Genomic DNA, 19,456 nt, shown 5'->3' on the forward strand with positions numbered 1-19,456 from the left:
GATGACAATTAGGGCAGTCACTAACCTGATTATAAGGGAAGGCCAGTTCAGGCACCTTCTCCACCATTGCTAGGAGCCTTAACTGGGGTCATCCTTCTGGATTTCTGGGAATTTCTCTAGTTCCTGGTTTCTCCCTCTATCAAGGTATCTCTTTCACTGCTCCCCCCAACCTCCACCAACCCAGCCATCTGAAGCCCTCATGTTCCCAACTCATCCTCTCCCTTCTAGAAAAAAAATCCTGAGAAAGATAACCCAGAGGCAGCAAGACAAACACCTTATGTACTTACTGGTAAGTTGATACTAGCTGTAAAACAAAGGATGGCTAGGTTACAACCCACAACCCCAGAGAAGCTAGATAAAAAGGAGGACTTTAAGAGGGACACACATGGAGGGCCCCAGGAAAGGGAAATAGTTAAGGTCTCCTGGTTGGTGACTTCTTTGTTGATAGTCACTTTCTCTCATACTGTAATTTGTTAGCCAGCAGCCTTCTAATCTCCATGTGTTTTGATGAGAAAACAGCTGCAGGACTTACTGGGGATCCTGGTATAGGAGTTATTTTCTTATGCTGTTTTTAAGACTTTTCTCCTTCACCTTTGCTTTTAAACAGTTTGGTTACATTATAGGTTTCTTTGATGTGTGCTTCAACTTGGAGTTTGTTAAGCTTATCAAATATGAAAACTAATGTTAAGTTTATCAGATGTGAAAACAAATGCTTTTCTTCCAATTTAGAAGATTCAGCCACTCTCTCTTTTTGTTTGTTGGGTTTTGTTTGCTTGTTTGTTTTTCAAGACAGGGTTTTCCTGGGTCACCCCGGTTGCTCTGGAACTCTCTCTGTAGACCAGGCTGGTCTCGAACTCAGAGACGTGTGCCACCACCACCTGGCTCACTCTTTAAGTAAGTCTCCTGAATTGTTTTCTCTCCTGTTCTCAAGAGCACCCATTGCATTTGGTAATATCCTACACACTTTAAAAGATCTGAACTCTTTTCTCCGTCTTTCCTTTTTCTTCTCTTTAGAACTAGGTTATCTTTCTTGACCTATCTTCATATCCACTGACTATTCTTCCAGCGTGCTTCTCAAACATGCTGTTGAGCCCTTATTGAATTTTGGAGCTCCAGAGTTCCTCCTTGGCTTTTTAAATCAATCCCACTCCTTCGTCGGCGCTCTGTGTTTCATAAAGTGCTATTTTCCCCTTTCTTTTAGCTCTCTCCAAGAAAAGCTCCCAAACTCCTGGGTGGGGAGGCACAGGAAGAGACAATAGCTGATGTGGTCCTGTAAATCCAATATCTGGACTTCCTAGGAAAGAACCTGTTTTGCTTCTGGATCCCTGGATGGCCATGCTCTCTTTTCCTTGTACATCTTAGTTTTTGTTGAAAAGTCATTTAAAATAACATACTGTAACAAATCTTAAAATCTTATTCTTATGCCTCAGTGGTTCTTTGTTTATGTAGTGAGTATATAGTTCCAGGTAGTCTCCAAATTGTCCATATTATGATTCTGGAAACTGTTACCATGGGAAGTCGTGTGTTAAAAGGGAATTAAATTGGAAGATCAAATTATGGTTATTAATCAGCTTTATTTTAAGTAGGGGACGCATCTCTGGTTATTTGGAAGGAGCCAATGTAATTATGAGGATAATTAAAGGTAGAAGAATTATGTATTATCTCACACTGGTGGAAAAAAAAGCCACAGCCAAGGAATGCAGATGGCCTTTAGAATTTGGAATAGTCAAGGAAAAAGCTTCTCCTCTTCTACTTCCTCAGAGAGGAATTCAGCTGTGTTGGCACCTTGGTTTGCACCCAAGGAGGCTGTGTTGAACTTCTGACCTGCAGTTCCGCATTGCCTTAAGCTAGCATGCTTACCATGATTAACTGTAGAAGCAACAGAAAGTAATTTAGTGGCTTCTCTGAACAAATCAAATAAAGTCCATTTATAATACCCCTGAGAGGAGAAGTTTGCACTAAGAGAATTCTAAATCTAGTTAAATAATGACAAATCCTGCGAATGATTCCCAGGACAAATGATAGCAGCTGTCTTGGAATGATAGGGTTTAATTTTTGTATTATTTTATTTTATGTGTTTGGGTGTTTTGCCTACATGTATGTCTGCAGAGCCAGAAAGGCCAGAAAAGGTTCAGTTCTCCAGAATTGAAGCTACAGATGGTTGTGAGCCACCATGTCGGTGCCAGGAATAGAACCCGGGCTCCTTTGGAAGAGCAGTCAGTGCTCTTAGCCAGAGCATCTCCCCAGCCCCCGCATGAAGTTTTTAATTAGCTTCAAATTTAGTCTGCCCACCTGGGTATCTGCCCTAATATTTTCACTGAGAGTTTGGAGTGTTTGTATGTGGATTCTGTTTTTAATTTTCCAGGCTTTCCCCCCGATTTTATGTGTTCAAGTGTTTTTCCTTCGTCTATGTATGTACACCACTTGCATGCCTGGTGCCCTTGGAGATGAAGAAAGAGCACTGAAATCCTCTGGACCTGGGGTTAGGTGTAGTTATGGACCACAGTGGGAGTGATGGGATTCAAACCCCAGTTTTTCTCTCTGCAAGAAAAAGTGCTCTTAACTGTTGAGCCATCTCTCCAGACCTGACTAATTGTTTTTAAGTTTGGATGAGATGTGGTGAGTGGTGAGAATTGGGTGAGTTAAAAATGTCACAAGTTCACTCTTTTTAATGAGGCTGGCCTTGTTTGTTTTTCTTGATTAAACACTTTGCTTTTGAGTGGTTACACAACTTTGGTAAACTTTTTGAATACCGAAAAGGCTGATTTTTGGTAACTTTCCCAGTGCTATTATTTCTGTAATTGAGGAATGGATTTTCCAAGACCATCCTCTGTCATTCTTGCTGGAATTCAATCTTTTTCTCCTTAAGTTCTCTATTGATGTGTGAATTAGCCAGGCCACTCCCCAGCCCTGGTGCTTCTGACTCCCATCATAGAGTTTTATTGTGGCAGCTGTGACTGTCAAAGCCATCAACAGCACTTCAGTCCAGAAGGCTTTAAGCAAGTGTTTTAGTGAGTGGTAAGGAATGTGCCATGCACATCACAGTTGGAAAAGCCAGGTAACCATTGTAAGCATGTTTAGAGCTTTGCTCATTCTTCAACACTGCATTGGTAATTAGAACTCAGTCAACCAAACAGGAAGAACCACAAAGCTAACCAGGAAGGGTGAATACACTAAAGTACATGGATGTAAAAGGAATCCTGGGAGTGAAGAGAGTTCTAGGGTGAGTTTTGACCTCCAGAAAAACAGACATCTGCCTCACAAAGGACTCTACCTCTGATAACAGTCTTTTTGTCAACTTATCAAATAACAACTTTGAATCTTATTGTCTCTGAAATTTTTTTCTTTGGTGGTAGTGTCTGCTTTTTGCTTTATTGTGATAAATTAAGTAAAGAAGCTTTATCACCAGCCACTAAGTTTACTGTGTTGGTCTTTTCCTGGGTTTTGAGTTGAAAGCTTAGAACATTTATTTCCATTATAACATATTTTTGGAACCACATTAATTAGGGCTTAGGAGTTTGCTTACATGGTACCTTGCTATGATAACAGGAACAGCTTCCGTTATCAGGTAACATCATTCTGATTTTTTTATATTAGGTTTATCTTGATTTTATCTTTAATGGAGTTTATCTCATGTGCATAGTTTAATGTTTTTGATATTGACTCCTGTTCCTTTCATTGTAATTCCATTGAATGTACTATTTTGTGGCTTAATCCATTAGAGGCACTTTCAAAGATTATTTATTATTCAGTAGCTTCAACTTTGTACACAGATGCACAAATCCACACGGGTACTTTGTTTTTTATAGTCCTATAAATTTATATTTGTTTCACTATACAATTGATTTCTAAGAGTTTTAATTTTGTATTGGTTCAACCCATAAAACATTGTAATTATGAAGGATTGTTCATGAATTATAATATTCTAATGAATATGAAGCAAGTTGCTTTGTCATACTTAATGATTTTTGTTTTATATACTAATTTGACATATATTAATGTCCAATTATTGTCTGGGCATAGCTCCATTCAGCTTCTTATGTTAATGCTTTTTGAGAGGTGTGTGTGTGCGTGCGTGTTGTGTGTTGTATTTACTTGCAATAAATTGAAAAGTACTTTTAACTGAAAAGAAATAATTTAAAAACCTAGGTTTTAAAAATAAAAATATTAAATCTGGGCGGTGGGCAGTAGTGGTACATGTCTTTAATCACAGCCCTTAGGAGGATAGGCAGGTAGATTTTCTGAGTTCAAGGCCAGCATGATCTGGGCTACACCCTGATTTGAAAACCAAAAATAACAGCAACTTTTTAAATTAATTATAAATATTTACTTCAAGTTTGCAATCTTGATTTATTTCTTTGTTGGATTTTTATCTCCAACATTGTATTCTAATCTGTAAAACACATTATTTCTGCAACTTTGAAAGCTAATTTATACCTACAGTTTCATCTCTGAGTAAGAAGAGATCTTAAGATTCTCATCTTGACACTCTTCTCATACCCCTTGAGTTATTACAGAGATACTATATTGATGTTCCAAGTTGTTTTTTGCAAATTCCTATATCCCATAAATACAAAATAACAACAGCAGCTTTAATAGTGACTGTCTAAAGTTGGAAGGGTTTTTTTATTTTTAATTTATACAAAGAAAGAAAAATTATTCTATTATTTTAAAAAGGGTCTAGGAAAGTCTTGCACAAAATAAAGTTGAGTATGTTCAGGCACATTCATTTGTTTCATTGGAAAAGTTCATATGGGTAAATTTCCTAATTACAAAAGTGATTCATCCTTAGTTCATTCAGATGAACTGAATTTGAAAATTTTACATTCAACTTTGTTTCTTTTTCTCTTATTTTTGGTATTATAATATAATTACATCATTTCTCCCTTCCCTCTTCCCCCTCAAAACTTTCCCATACACCCCCTTGTTCTCTTTCAAATTCATGTCCTGTTTTTTCATTAATTGTTGTTACATGCATGTATGCATATGCATAAAAAGTTCTAAATATAACCTTCTCAGTCTGTATGATATTACTTGTATGTATGTTTTTCAGGGCTGACTATCTGATACTGGATAACTAATTGGTGTGCTCTTCCCTGGAGAAGACTATTTCCCTACTGTTAGTAATTCTTAGTTACCGTGGTTCTTTGTGTAGAGTTAAGGCCTTGAGGCTCTCCCCCTGTTCACTGTGGCATGTCTACTGTTGGTGTACTTGTTCATCTCATGTGTAGGCAGTCATGTTGGTGAGATTTTATGGATATAGCTTCTGACATTCCTAGAAGACATACCTCCTAGCAAACTCACTGGTCCTCTCAATTTTCTTTTACTACAGTAATGATCTATAACATATTTTCCTCCTGATCACAGAAAAAAAGATGACCCAGAATATCGACTATGTAATGAAGAGAGAAACTTATCATTTACACCTAGAAAACAATTTCAGTTTACATATCATATTCACGTGAGTTCATTGTATGCTTGGGTTTTGCAGAACCTCCCAGCTTGGAAGATGCAGGAAAGATGCTGAATGAGACCGTGGTGGTAAATAACCCCATTCAACTGGAGTGTAGAGCAACAGGCAATCCTCTTCCTGGTACATTTACTTTGCCTCTTTGCAATTGATTAATGCTTAAGATTTCTGAGACCAGCAAAATTGATATGGGTATAAAGTACCAATTTGTAATGAAGAAATGTGATAGAGTACATTTCAAGTAATAGTATCATTAGGGAGATGATATTTTTAAATCCTCAATAGCCTTTAATGGCATGAAAGAATCTTTCTACTTGATGGAGAAACATGTGAATTCCTTGATTATCCTGTCTGTATTGTGGTCACAAAACTTACCATTGTATTTTATATCTATGTCTTTTGAAAAAGATACTGTAAAATTTTAAAAGACTATCAATGCAGTTGGATGAACTAAGCTGATTCTTAATCATAGTTATTCCAGTGACCCTGCTACTTTTTTCTGCATCTCCCTATCACTGGTGGGCTATATTAGTGAACTGATGACAATGTGAAAACATTGGATCCAATATTGTACATGATAAATGGTTTTGATTTAACATGTCAACCATTTTACAGGAAATTTTGTAGGAAATTAAATTAAAAATTATCATCAAGTAATATTGACATATTAGGAAACAATACAGAAAATACCTTTCAGTGGTTCAATTCCTAGACTCATTGACTGGACTCAGTAGTTGCCTTAAAAATCAACCCTTAAAATTCATCAACCCTGAAGAGATATTTAAGCCAATTGAGCTCAAACAAAATATATAAGAATAAAGCATTTTTAGTTAGATACATCTTAGTATATTTATTTCAGATCCAACTTAGTATATTGAATTGTGATTGAAAAATTTTTCTTCTCCCCCTTTACCCTTCAGTTATTACATGGTACAAAGACAACCACCCACTCTCGGGTTCCACAAGTGTAGTCTTCCTCAACAGAGGGCAGATCCTTGATATTGAAAGGACTCAGATCTCAGATGCTGGCGTCTATAAGTGTGTAGCCATCAACTCTGCCGGAGCTACAGAATTGTTTTACAGTCTACAAGTTCATGGTAAGTGCTCCATCTTTCAGATTCCTCCTGGGTTAAGAACACATGCAAAACGACTGTATGTTCCTATAGAATTTTGTTGTGATTTAACAGAAGTATACTGCTGATATCTTAAAGACCCAGATAAACTTTCTCATTCCTGACACCCAATAAAATGCCCAGTTTTCACATGCTGTTGAACTTCAACTTCAGATTATTTGTTGAAATAGTGATGTTTTTGTCAGACAATATCAACATTATCTTTATTAATAATCTAACACTCATAGGTATTAAAGAACTATTTCTAAGTAATTAACTCAAGAAAAACTTTTTAAGAGGCATTGTTAATTAGAATATAACAGTGAATGTAAGAGAGAAAGGTGTACACACACACACACACAACTTCTGGGAATCAATAACTCAATAACTAAGAATTCAATCAGGGCCAGTGGTCTAACTCAACAGATAAAACCAATCCCTTGAATTTGGGTGAGAAAGCCTGATGTGATAGCACCCATTTGTTTTCTCAGCACTTCTATGCTTAAATGAGATAGGATAGCTTTTAAGCTCAAGGGCCACCTAGCATGGAGTATACAACCTGGCAGAAACAAGAGAGACCTTGCCTCAACAAGGTAGAAGGAGAGAACAGAACTTCCCAGAATTGTCCTTTGACCTCCACATATGTGCTCTCTCTTTCTCTCTCTCTCTCTCTCTCTCTCTCTCTCTCTCTCTCTCTCTCTCTCTCTCTCTCTCTCTCTCTCTCTCTCTCTCTGTCTCTCTATCTCTCTCTCTCTTTCTCTCTTCTTCTCCCCTCTCTCTTTCTCTCACACACACATACACACAGAGAGAGACTACTACTAATAATAATACTATTTTAAGTGAACTATAACACTAAAAACTGACTTCTTATACCAGCTAACATCACTTTCCTACCCTCAGTTTGCTACCAAACTGAGACATTGACACTTGCTCTGTGTACCTCACAAGAATGCTGTGACTAGATCTCAGATAAGATGGATAAGATGTGAGACACTTAGTCAAAACAAATAAGGAAAAAGTTTATCTGTAAAAAAAATTATCATGGGAATTATGTATGGTTTTCATTATCCTGCTGAGGGCTTATGTCGGTTTTTCTTCTTTTCAGTGCCTCCTTCAATCTCAGGTAGCAGTTCCATGGTGGAGGTGGTGGTGAATAATCTAGCAAGGTTAGAATGTGAAGCCAGGGGCATCCCTGCCCCCAGTCTGACTTGGTTGAAAGATGGGAGCCCTGTCTCTAGCTTCGCTAATGGAATACAGGTATCTTCTTTTTTTTTTTTTTTTTCATGACTAACATGCTCAACACAGGATAGTTAAACTTGTGAAGCTATTGAAAAGATTTGGAGAACAAGAGTTAACAAATGTTATTTAAAAAAGAAAAGGTGTGTGCACAAGTACCCACAAATACGTGTCATAGGCACAGACACAAACACATATGTATACACATCTATCTGTGAGTTCCCATCCCTCACAGGTGGGTGTTAAACTTAACCCATTAGCTGCTCTTTCTCGTTCCTGCCTGTTCCTGGCATATGGAATACTCATCAACAAAACGCACAGGAAATTTCTGGTAGGGTTTTGTTTAAATGTCTGGAAATAATGAATCCGTGAGGCACATTAAGCATACATGTGTCCGTAAAAACATCAAAGAATGAAGTAGAGAATATCTTAGTAGAGATGTTATGAAAAATGAAATCTGAGTCTCTGAAAGTTTTAAAGGCAGTCCCTTGACTTTGAGTTAAAAACACAGAAGGCCCCTCGGCTCCGGGTCAGAGGGAGAAGCATGTACCAGACATTGCTCTTTTATTGCGCTTTCCTCTCATCCTTGCAGATACTGGATGTTTGTTTTCCAATTGAGCTTTGTGCCACTGTGTGTTGAGTAAGCCTCTCAGCCCCTTTCCTTGTAAGGATGATTTTAAGCAATAAAATAGTTTAAAATAGTTTTTCATTGATAAATATATACTTTGCTTTAGACTTAAGGCGATTGAACACTTAATAGCCTACAGGCTAGTGTAAACAGCACATTAATACACACTGAGGAGCCACAATTCTCCATACCTTCTCTTATTACAATATCTTAGTGTTGCAATGATCTGAAGTTGAACTCAAAATATCTCTAATAGGTGCTTGTATTGATATAAAGTTTAACTTATTTTGTCCAACACAGAATTCAGTTCTGACATTCTGTTGTTTTTTTTTTTAATTCAGTTGTTTGGATAATTATAAAAGATGTGAAGTTCATGTCAATATTAAAAATTGTGGATATATGAGATGATATGACAATGAGTGTGACTAATTTTTTTGGTTAATACTGTTATGATGTCTTAACTATTTTATCCAAGAAATCTTGGAGAATGACCTCTTTTTATTCCCCCTTCTCTTCTGAATGCCTTGTCATGCTCTCCTCTGTGAAAATTTGTGCAAATGATAAAAAGAATACACCTACTATTCTTATGAATGTACCGGTTAATTGGCTTTGTTTTCACTGCTAGGTTCTCTCTGGGGGTCGCATTTTAGCGCTAACCAGTGCACAAATGAGTGACACAGGAAGATACACCTGTGTGGCAGTGAACGCTGCTGGGGAGAAGCAAAGGGACATCGACCTCAGAGTATATGGTGAGACAAGTTAGCTGGGTGCTGAACTAGATGTTAATGGAGATTGTTGACAAGAAGGAGAAATAGATGAAATGATGATTTTGCTAAATTAGCTTAAATCAAATTCTATTTCTGCTTTATGCTTTAGTTTGATTCATTGTAATCCTTTTACCTTAGAAGATATTGGGACTTGGAAGATGATTTGGGCCATAAAGGTGCTCATGTAAAAATGAGAAGTTGAACTTAACTCTCTGATATCCATGTAAGAAGCTGCATGGTCTTATGTGCTTATAGCCCAAGTGTTGGGAACTAGAAACAGGGAGCTAGCTTCCAGGAGCGCATTGGCCAACTAGGCTAGCCAACCAGAGAGCTCAGGTTCAGTGAGAGACATTATCTCCTGGGAATTAGTAGAGATTGATACAGTCACCTCACATTCTGCTCTGGCTTCTGTGCTCATGTGCATATACCCCACACATATATAACAACAAACACAACTTATATGCATATACCCCAGACACATGTAACAACACACGGCACACACTCACAGAAATAAAATTTTAATTTGAATGTCTACATCAGTGTAGGCTGTTCCACAAACATTCACAAGACCATGACTACAGCTAGCAGCTCCACAATTAGGAAGACATAATTTAACTATAGTAAATGTCTGCAGAAAAAGCTCTCTTAATGTATTCTGCTCAAAACCATGTTTCATCGCTTTTCATTATTTTTACAAGAGGCCTATTTTGTTGTCAGCCCAATATCTTTGAGTGATAGGTTATTTTAGAAATATAAGTTAAGCTAGACATGAATTCAGCTAAAACTCATGATTTTCCCTACTTGACAGTGCAGTTAGGTGATCTAGAAGGGTATAGTATTTGATTCCATCTCAGAATAAGACCCCCAGCCACAGAATAATGCTGGGGCTTCACTGACCTCAATTCAGGGATGGTGTTTGTCATTCTACATCTTGGCATACCTTGATGTCTAAAACAGTCATAAGGAAAGCATGCCATCTTAAAATTCTAGAGAGAACCTAAGACAAACATACAGTTATGATAAGTTTTATCAAACAAACTTAATTCAAAATTGATCAAGCTGTAGAATTGGCAATTCTACATATAGATTCCTGTGCCAAAGCTTATGGATGTGTCGGTTTTCATGGGACCTTACAGTGATATTAAATATGCCTATTTGCCACTTCATGGCATTCTTGATTTTGAACAGACTGTTCATAGTCTCTACCCTAGTGTGTCACCTCTAAAAATCAATCCCATTGTTTTCTGATCCCCAGAGGTTGCCTTCAGTCCACTGTGCGTCAACATCTTATATGATGCTCAGAGAGCAGGAATGTCATATTCCTGCACAGATGCTACCCTAGCCTGCTCCATACATTGTGTGAGGCATTTTCTCCGTTAAGTTCCATTCACTCGTGGTTTACTCAAGTCATGAGCCTAGAGATGACACACAGATGGACCCCTTGTTTCCTCTTTCCCTCTGAAACAGTCTGGGAGCAAAGACCTCTGATGGCTATAGACACAGAATGTTGCTAGTTGGTCTACTGCATGGATCATCACTTTACCACATGCTATAGTGACCCTGAAACAGCAGCCTTTAGGCTGTAATACTAGTCCCTGCTACCACAATGTTATTTCTACCAAAGCATTTGGAAAACTCTTTAGGACCTCAGTGAATACAGACAGATTAGTATTCTGGTGACCACAAAATCAAAACCAAACAATAACCACAAGAAAAAAAACTGCAAAAATAGTCTGAGTGGTTAAGGAATTTAGTGAGAGTTCGTCAAGGAAATTCTTTCCCGTGCTCTTTCAGAGTGGCCCTTTCGTAGTGGTCCTGGTTTTGTTTATCATTTATCTTTTCTGAATGTAGATGTATGACAGGCCTGAATGCGTCCTTGGTAGAATATGGAGCCTGCTCTTGACAAAGCTGCACCTAAACCACTTGAGAAAAGTTATTTTCAATACTCAAGGGAAAGGAATTCCTTAAGCTTCTGTCTGAACACATCTTAGCACCTGACCAGTCTGAGAGCCAGGGATTTTAGTTTGAATCCCACTGAAGTTTCAGCAGACCTCCTCCTTTTATGTAATTATGAAGGTGCTGTACGGCTGGTCACTGATTTAGCCTCTCCTCTATGGTGTCAGTTTCCCCACTCGGACTTTCATGTCAAAGAAAGCTGGTGTGGCACAGAAGAGAACTCTAGACGACAAGTCGGCAGCCTCTCAGCTTTGCCGACCCTTACCCGTCCCCTACTTTGCATTTTCACACTGTGAAGCTGGGGACTAGAATCTTTGCATTCTCTTCCTGCTACTCAGAAAGGTGTTGCCTTGATGGCTACGAAACTTGTTTCCTTTTCAAAAGATACAGATAAATATTGAAATAATATTTTCTTTTAATTCATTATTGTTTCAAAAATACTTCATGGGTGATTTGCTCTTTTGGAAACCCGAGGAGTACCATCGAGTTCTACACAGTCCTTAGGTGTAACTGATAGGAACTTTGATTTGCAAAAGCTCTTTAAAATGAAAGATCCGTGAGTGGAATCTCTGATCCATACAAGTGGATTAGTCAGCAATTTAACTTTGACTTTGAATAAAATAAAGTCGATAGTGTATATAAGAACGATTGTGCTCTTCCATCTAAAAGGAAAAGAAAACAAAAATATAGTTCCTCACCATATGTCTGGTATCTTGATTATTAGTGGACACTAATAGTGTGCTGGCATGTTTTATTCTGAAGAAAATTTCTTCTTTCACTTAGTTCCACCCAATATTATGGGAGAAGAGCAGAATGTCTCTGTCCTCATTAGCCAAGCTGTGGAGCTAATTTGTCAAAGTGATGCTGTTCCCCCACCTACTCTGATGTGGTTAAAAGATGGCCGCCCTTTGCTGAAGAAACCAGGCCTCAGTATCTCTGAAAATGGAAGTGTACTAAAGGTAAGGCTGTAGATTCAGCTCAAGTTCCCAAGCACATGGTTTCAGTATTACAGCTGTTAAATTTGCTGATCTTTTACAAATGTCCTAATGTCCTCTAATAAAATTCTAGGAACCATTTAATGGCACTGGTGGTAACTTTACATTTTATGCTAATACAATGTAAATATTTAGTCATCCATTTGTACTTTAGCCAGAAGCAATCTCAAAAACATAATCTTCAGAAAACTGTTATAAAAGTATTCTAAGGAAAAACCCATTTTAGGTGCTCTGGATCAGGCTACAAAAATTAGGACTCATCTCATATTTTCAGTATCTTGTAATCTTACATAAATCCTAAAAGTTAAATGTGGCTTCATCCCAGCTGTGCAGAACTACTGTCAGTTTGGGTTGATGACCAAGTGGATGGTACATAGCATTTGGAGAGGAATAGCAAAAAGCGAGGCTCTGCTTGCATCGAAGAAAGTTAGGAGACAAGTTAGTTTTACAGCTCAGAGAGAAACAAAAGTCCTGTTTATGGGAAGCAAGTAAGTTAGATGGGAGGAGATGGAGAACTTCACAAAGTGAATGTTTAAAATAACGTTGACAGAAGGGAAATCAAGCTGGCACTGGAGTAAGCCCAAGGAATTGGGCTGAAGGAACCCAAGGGTGTGAATGTTCATAACCCTAATGTGTGCTTGTAAAATTCTGCTAACAACCCAATTGAGAAAATGAAAGAATAGCCAAGCAATATATCCAGCTGCCAAAAGGCATAGATTGAATTAGAACATAGTGAGTATAATTTTGAAACCTATGTTACTAGCTACATATGGCTTCCTGATTGAGGAGAATAGCTAATAAGAATATTTAAGAGGGCAATGAATGCCTGCATGTGGGAAAGGTAGCAAGCTAAAGAGATTTCCCAGGGAAGATGAAAGAACCAGGATGAACAGGACAGCATGGAGATGTATGCTAACGAAAAGGGCTGGGAAGCCAGGGAATCATGAGACTGTAATAATAGAAATGGGAATGGAGAAAGGAAAGGAAGATTAGACTCACTAACAAAACAAAGAAGGATAAGGCAGCTGAGATATATACCCAAAGAGGAGGGGGAAAAGAGCAAGTCACGCTCAGAGGCAGAGTCTAGTGTTCTAGAAAGCACTTGGCAAAATCTCAAAGCTTAGTTGTGGCTAGGCGACAGAGGGAGGCATTTATATGAACATAAATTTCAGTGGGTGTAGGTGTTCCCTTTTTTAGGTAATGGTGAATAAATCCTTAGATCTGATCTCTGCCATGAACCCATGCCAGACACCCTGGGATGTACAAGTCCCATTGGCAGGAGTAGAGAGAAGACCCATACAATGAACCATTCAACAGAGCCCAACCCTAACTGGTTAGTTAATACCAACTTAAGAACATACCCCAATTTTTTTCTCACACATATTTGACTAAATCAAATAATAGAATTTTAACATTTTGTTTGCTATGAGTACTCCCGTTAAATGTTCCTCCCTGCTTTCCCAGTCTACCAACTTAACACTCTAAAAACTCTTTGTGAGCTCTATAGTGGATAAGTTATCTTTTACTTGCTGTGAATACATAACTTGACAGAACAACCTAAGTAAAAACAAAAAGAAAAAGATTTGGGCTTATCATGTTGAAACATCTCAGCCTATCATGACATAGAGGACACGGTAGATGGCACTGGATTACAGAACAGAGGCTGTAGAGATCAGAGAGAAAGTGAGCCACCTGGGGCCAGGTGTAGTCTTTGAGGATACATTTAGAGCAAGCTTCTTTATCCTGAGTCACAGAAACACAGATTCCACAACTATACACCCTGGCACTGGGGGCTGGTCCTCGAGCTGATGAAAAACATTCAGAAAAAGAACTTGACCTCAAAAAGCTAATGTATGTCTATTTAGTCTAACTCCAAGAGAGTGCCAATCTTAAATTCTTACACTGTTCACAATCCTCGTCCAAAGTGTCTTCTGAGGAGAATGAAATCTCCTGGCTGAGAGCCTTCCATCAGTTTTTTTTTTAATGTGACATACTTCCAATTGATGGTAAGGAATAAAGAGTCTAATTCTAAAAGAGAAGAATGGAGGTATAATAAGAAAAGATGGGACAAAATAAGAATAAAATTCAGGAGAGAGAAACATTAACTACTGTAGTTCCATGTCAAACATCTGGGGTACAGGGTTTCATGACGAGCTCCAGCAGGCTTGGGAAACCCCACCATTGTGACACAGTCATTTGCAGCCTCTCCATTGGACTAGATACATTCATTTCCTGCTGGTTTCCTCAGCATATGCTCTTGGCACACCCAGCAACCTGGATCTATTGTAACACTGGCTTCACTCTCATAGCTTCATGCAACACCCTGGAAAGAGCCTTCTACAGGAAATCTAAGCTTGCTAAACATTGCCTGATCTCCCAGTCTTGTCTCAGAAACTTTGGTGTAAGCTTTTTTGTCTCCATAACTCTTACCCTCTTTGTGCCTGCAAACCCAGAACCAAATGGACAATACCAAGTTCTGCCAAGAAGTAGCCAGGCCTACACTGGACCATGGCTGCAACAGCCTTTAGTGTCTGGGTTAAACCTGGAAAAGCACTTCTTCAGGCAACTCTGAGGGTAAAATACTGTCTTTTTGAAGGAAAATCTTTGAATGAGTTTATAGTTTTATAGGTTAAAGCCTTTGTGCTGTGGAATAATCCTTTTTGTACACCATGAATATGCATTATTCTCATTGTTAATAAAGAGCTGCCTGGCTAGCAGCCAGTCAGGAAATACAGGTGGGGCAATCAAACTAAGGATGTTGGGATGAAGAAGGGTGGGGGCAGAGGAGATGCCAGCGTACACAGGGGAAGCAGGTCGTGTAGAAAATGAGTTAACAAGCCACAGGCCTTGTGGCAGAGCAGAGATAAGAAATAGGGGTTAATTAAAAATGAAAGAGTCAGCTAGTAACAAGCCTGAGCTATTGGCTGAGCATTTACAGTTAATATGAAGCTTCTGGGTGGTTATCTGACAGTGGCACAGGAAAACTCTGCCTACACCTTTGATTATGGATACTTATTAATTTCTGAAATTACCTCAAGGCACGCTTTGTATTCCCCTAGTACAAACTGCTTAGTTTCTTTTAAAACGTGTTTAAACATGGTAGCTGCATTGTCCTCAGTTTTCCAAGGGACTGAGCTTCTTTTCTGGCTAGACCAGTGGTTCTCAACCTTCCTAATGCTGTGACCCTTTAATATAGGTCCTCATGTTGTGCTGACCCCCCAACCATAAAATTATTTTTGTTGCTACTGTTATTTTGCTGCTACTGTTATGAATCTTGATGTAAATATCTGTGTTTTCTGATGGTCTTAGGCGACCCCTGCCTTCTAAAGGGTTGTCTGACTCCCAAAGGAGTTGCCACCCACAGGTTGAGAACTGTTGGGCTAGCCTATCACTTTCATGTCTCTTTTCACCAGTCCTTACTGCTAATTCTTGCTGTAAATTAATTAATATGCCACGGGTTACAGTAGGATGGCTCAGTAGGTAAGCCACATGCCACCAAGCCTGACAACCTGAGTCCAGTCCCTGAACCCACTTGGTGGAAGGAGAGAACCAGCACCACCCCCTCTCAAGTTGTTCTCTTACCTACACACACACACACACACACACACACACGCACGCACGCACGCACGCACGCACACTGCAAAGCAACAAATGCTGTCTTGTCATTTCTTTTGCTGAGTTAGTCTATTATTTTCAAATTCGACCTCACTCAAATTTGTCAAAATGTAGGCAAGATGTGAGCACATTATCTGCCAAAATGTAACACAAATAGCCTCTAGTCCAGTTCCCAATAAAGTACTTGTTCCCATCTTGACTGGCGTAAGTGAAGTCTTTACTATCTGCGTTTCTCCTAGCATTCTTGTCTTCCAAGATCCCACCAGACTTGTCTGTGACACTTATATTTACAGTATTCAAGGCTTCTCTGCCTACATCCCCAGTCTTTTCCAAATTCCTCATACAGTCCACATCCAAACGCCTAGGAGCCACATGGTCACATTTAGTCATGACATTGAGCTTATGTATGTGTTTGTAATTTACTGTGTTACACTTACTGTCATCATAATACCTCACAGAAACAGTTTGTAAGATTAGAGATAGATTTAAACTTGTGGCTTCAGAGGGTCTCAGTCTTCCTCCTCACAATGAGGAAGGGACTTTTGGCATGAACTCTATGTGCTAGAGAGGCTATTTACATGAAGGTGCAGAAGGAGACAGGGGGAGGACCCTGAACAAGAATTCAACTTTCAAAGCCTGTTCCTAGGAACATTACCAGCTTTGTTCCCTCTGTGGAATCCATAGCCTCTCAAAATAGTGTCGTGTGTTGTAAAGCGTGTACTCAAGACATAAGTAAACCTGAGGGGAACACATAAAATTCAAACTGTAACATAAGGCCCATGCTAACTTATTTTATGTTCTGAAAATGAGTAGGTTTGCCATCAGTTGTGTGATTTTTGGCCACATACAGCTAATACGTGAACTTAAAGTGAGAATGTTTGGTTTTAAATATCTCTTCAGTATTCCACCTAACTGAGATTTTGCTTTAGTTGATTGACATATCTATTGGCTGTGTGCCTTGGCTAAGCCAAATACTCCCACCAATCACAGGAACTCTCATCAAACTTCCTCTTTGAGTCCTTAGAATCTCTTGGTGGCAAGCTTTTATGTAAGCAACAATTTAAGGTGCTGTATCTCTCATCTTGTTAATTAATTTACCTTTATATGCTGTATATACTTACTCAAGTATGTACTCAGAAACTATGAGAAATTATATAGTGCCCTGTATTTGTTTACACCTGCAACCCCGTATAAGATTTGTGTGGGGTTTGCAGAGATGGCTCAGTGCTTTAGAGCATTTGTTGCTCTTTCAGAGGATCTGGGTTTGGATCCTAGGCACCCTTATGGTATCTCACAACCATATGTACTTCTAGTTCCAGGGGATCTAACACTCGCTTCTGGTCTCTGCTGATTCCAGACACACATGTGGATCACATACTCACATGCAGGAAAAACATTTTTACACATAAAATAAATAAATCTAGAAAAATCTAAAGATTTATATTTTATAATTTTATATTATATATTTATATTGGCTGAGTAAACTTATGATGAATGATTACTGATTCGTGCTGAATATATCCGTGCATAAAAATATTTTACTGATACTCAATTACCTACTAACTACTCAACTGTGTAATAGATAATTGAGGCTAATTCAATATAATTCTTGACTTAAAGAAGTTTACAGATCCAGTGTAGAGGAAACATATGTAACAAACCAATCACAAGCTTATTAAGTTAGTTTCTGAATGCATAAGGATAATTCATAGAAAAGATGAATAGCTTTATCAGAACCCGTAATTGTTGCTTTTGCTATTTCATCTAAATTTTACTTAGAAGATCTTTGTTTTGTTTAATAACTGGCAGAAATTGGGTTAAAGCAGAATGAGGTATGGATGAATATTTTTGTTTTGGTAAATGCTGGATCTTGGTGATGGGCATTCAATTTTACAATCTGTCCACTTCTATATGTTTAGAAGTGTATGGAGTAAAATAATAAAAATAAGAGACAATGGTGTGCATTGATGTACAGTCCCGACTTTTCAAGCTGAGGATGGTGGCTCACGCCAGTGATTAATCCCAGCACTCGAGAGGTTGAGGGGAAGAACTGACGTTACTCTCAGACCTTCTGGAATAATGACCTCGTGAGTTCCAGGATACCCTGGGCTACAGAATGAGAATTTGTCTCAAAATTGAAGGAAAAAAAGGAGGGCAAAATGGAAAGGTTGCAGAGGGTGGGAAGTTTTCTGGTTTCCAAGCATGACTTTTATTTTTTTATTTCAGATTGAAGATGCTCAGGTTCAAGACACTGGTCGTTACACTTGTGAAGCAACCAACATTGCTGGAAAAACTGAGAAAAACTACAATGTTAACATCTGGGGTCAGTATCATGAGCATTTGTGAAACAAAGCAGTTAGCCCATGGTTGGCTTTTACTGGCTTGTCAGTTTTTAAAATGGTATTTATCCATTGTGCTGTGTACATGGAACTGATCACTTTCCCGAATATCAACTCAAGGAATTGATCCTAAACGTATAGTAGATGGATGGATGCCTTGAGCCTAAACCTGTTCATCATTGAGACTTCAGTGTAGCATGATTCCCCTCTCCTGCCTAACATCCCTGTTGGCTTTTACAGCCAGGGCTTGCACTGATTGTGCTTCCTCTAGACACTAGTAATGGCTTGTCCAGTGAGAATATATTAAAAAGCCATGTTCCATAAGCAAATTATGCTAATGCCCTGTAAGGCAGCAGAGATTGCCATACTAATTAAGGAACTATTGTCCTTGAAACATTCACCATTTTTTTACAATGGTAGTGCACAATGCCTTGGCTGTGGCTATTTACTAACTGTTTAAAAATGCTCCCATCTCCAACGTTTTACATTTGACTCACCAGAAAAATAACTCTTTTAAATAAAAATCAGAAAAAGATTTTTTCTTAATTTTGAAGGATAAATTAATTTTAAAAGCACACATGTATAGAAATAGATTGTTAAAAATGATTATCATTTTAATAATCATTGAAGTAAGTTATAAGAAAAGATATTGCTCACTCTGTAAAAAGATGAGTTTGTATTTAAAGGTACAATTTGTCATATAGCAAATTTATATTTACTACATATGAATTATGCATCATCAATTTTTCTACTCCTAACTCTTTCTTTCTCCCTCTCCATTTTGCCTTTTTTATTCCTCATTTCTTTGAAATGAGAAAAATATTCTCATATCTCTCAATTTGTACAAGATACTGCACTAAAAGTTATAAAGTAAAGGTTACAGGGGTGGCCACAGTTGGGAAATTAGGAGTCAGACCAACTGGAAAGTGAAATGAGAAGAGAGTCCGATTTAGATATTTTCTCTCAAATGTGGAAACCAAGACCAAAGCCAACAGAAAACGTGGAAGCAAAGGAGGAAGGGTCATTAGGGAGACGAAGAGGGCTGGGGTAGAGGAAATAAGAGAGAGCGCAAGAGAAGGTAGGAGGGAGGTCGAGGTAGACATGAACAAAAGATGAGGCATGCGCAGTGGAAAACCCAGTGAAATCGTTAACAAAATAAGTGAGGCAGAGACTTGGAGCTTTTGAGGTATCTATGGACCAACAATGTGAAGTTATCCTCCACACAGTCAAATGCAAAAAACTAGAGTCATAACTATATTAAATAGAAGATGAGATTCCTTAAAGAGATAAAAATGTGTACAGTAGAGTGCTATCCAGAATGGCTACCAAGAGCACTAT

At 38.4% G+C, this 19,456-nt stretch overlaps 1 protein-coding gene across 1 annotated transcript in view; it reads left to right on the forward strand.

Moving 5' to 3' along the window:
• Hmcn1 (hemicentin 1) overlaps window positions 1–19,456 on the forward strand; it is a 423,434-nt gene that overhangs the window by 279,057 nt on the left and 124,921 nt on the right. Inside the window, 6 exon segments of the mRNA XM_040738098.1 lie at window positions 5,492–5,593; window positions 6,391–6,567; window positions 7,688–7,839; window positions 9,072–9,195; window positions 11,953–12,128; window positions 18,006–18,102. Coding sequence (XP_040594032.1) covers window positions 5,492–5,593; window positions 6,391–6,567; window positions 7,688–7,839; window positions 9,072–9,195; window positions 11,953–12,128; window positions 18,006–18,102 — 828 coding nt within the window.

This window comes from Mesocricetus auratus, unplaced genomic scaffold, assembly GCF_017639785.1.
Source record: "Mesocricetus auratus isolate SY011 unplaced genomic scaffold, BCM_Maur_2.0 Super-Scaffold_100676, whole genome shotgun sequence".
NCBI lineage: Eukaryota > Metazoa > Chordata > Mammalia > Rodentia > Cricetidae > Mesocricetus > Mesocricetus auratus.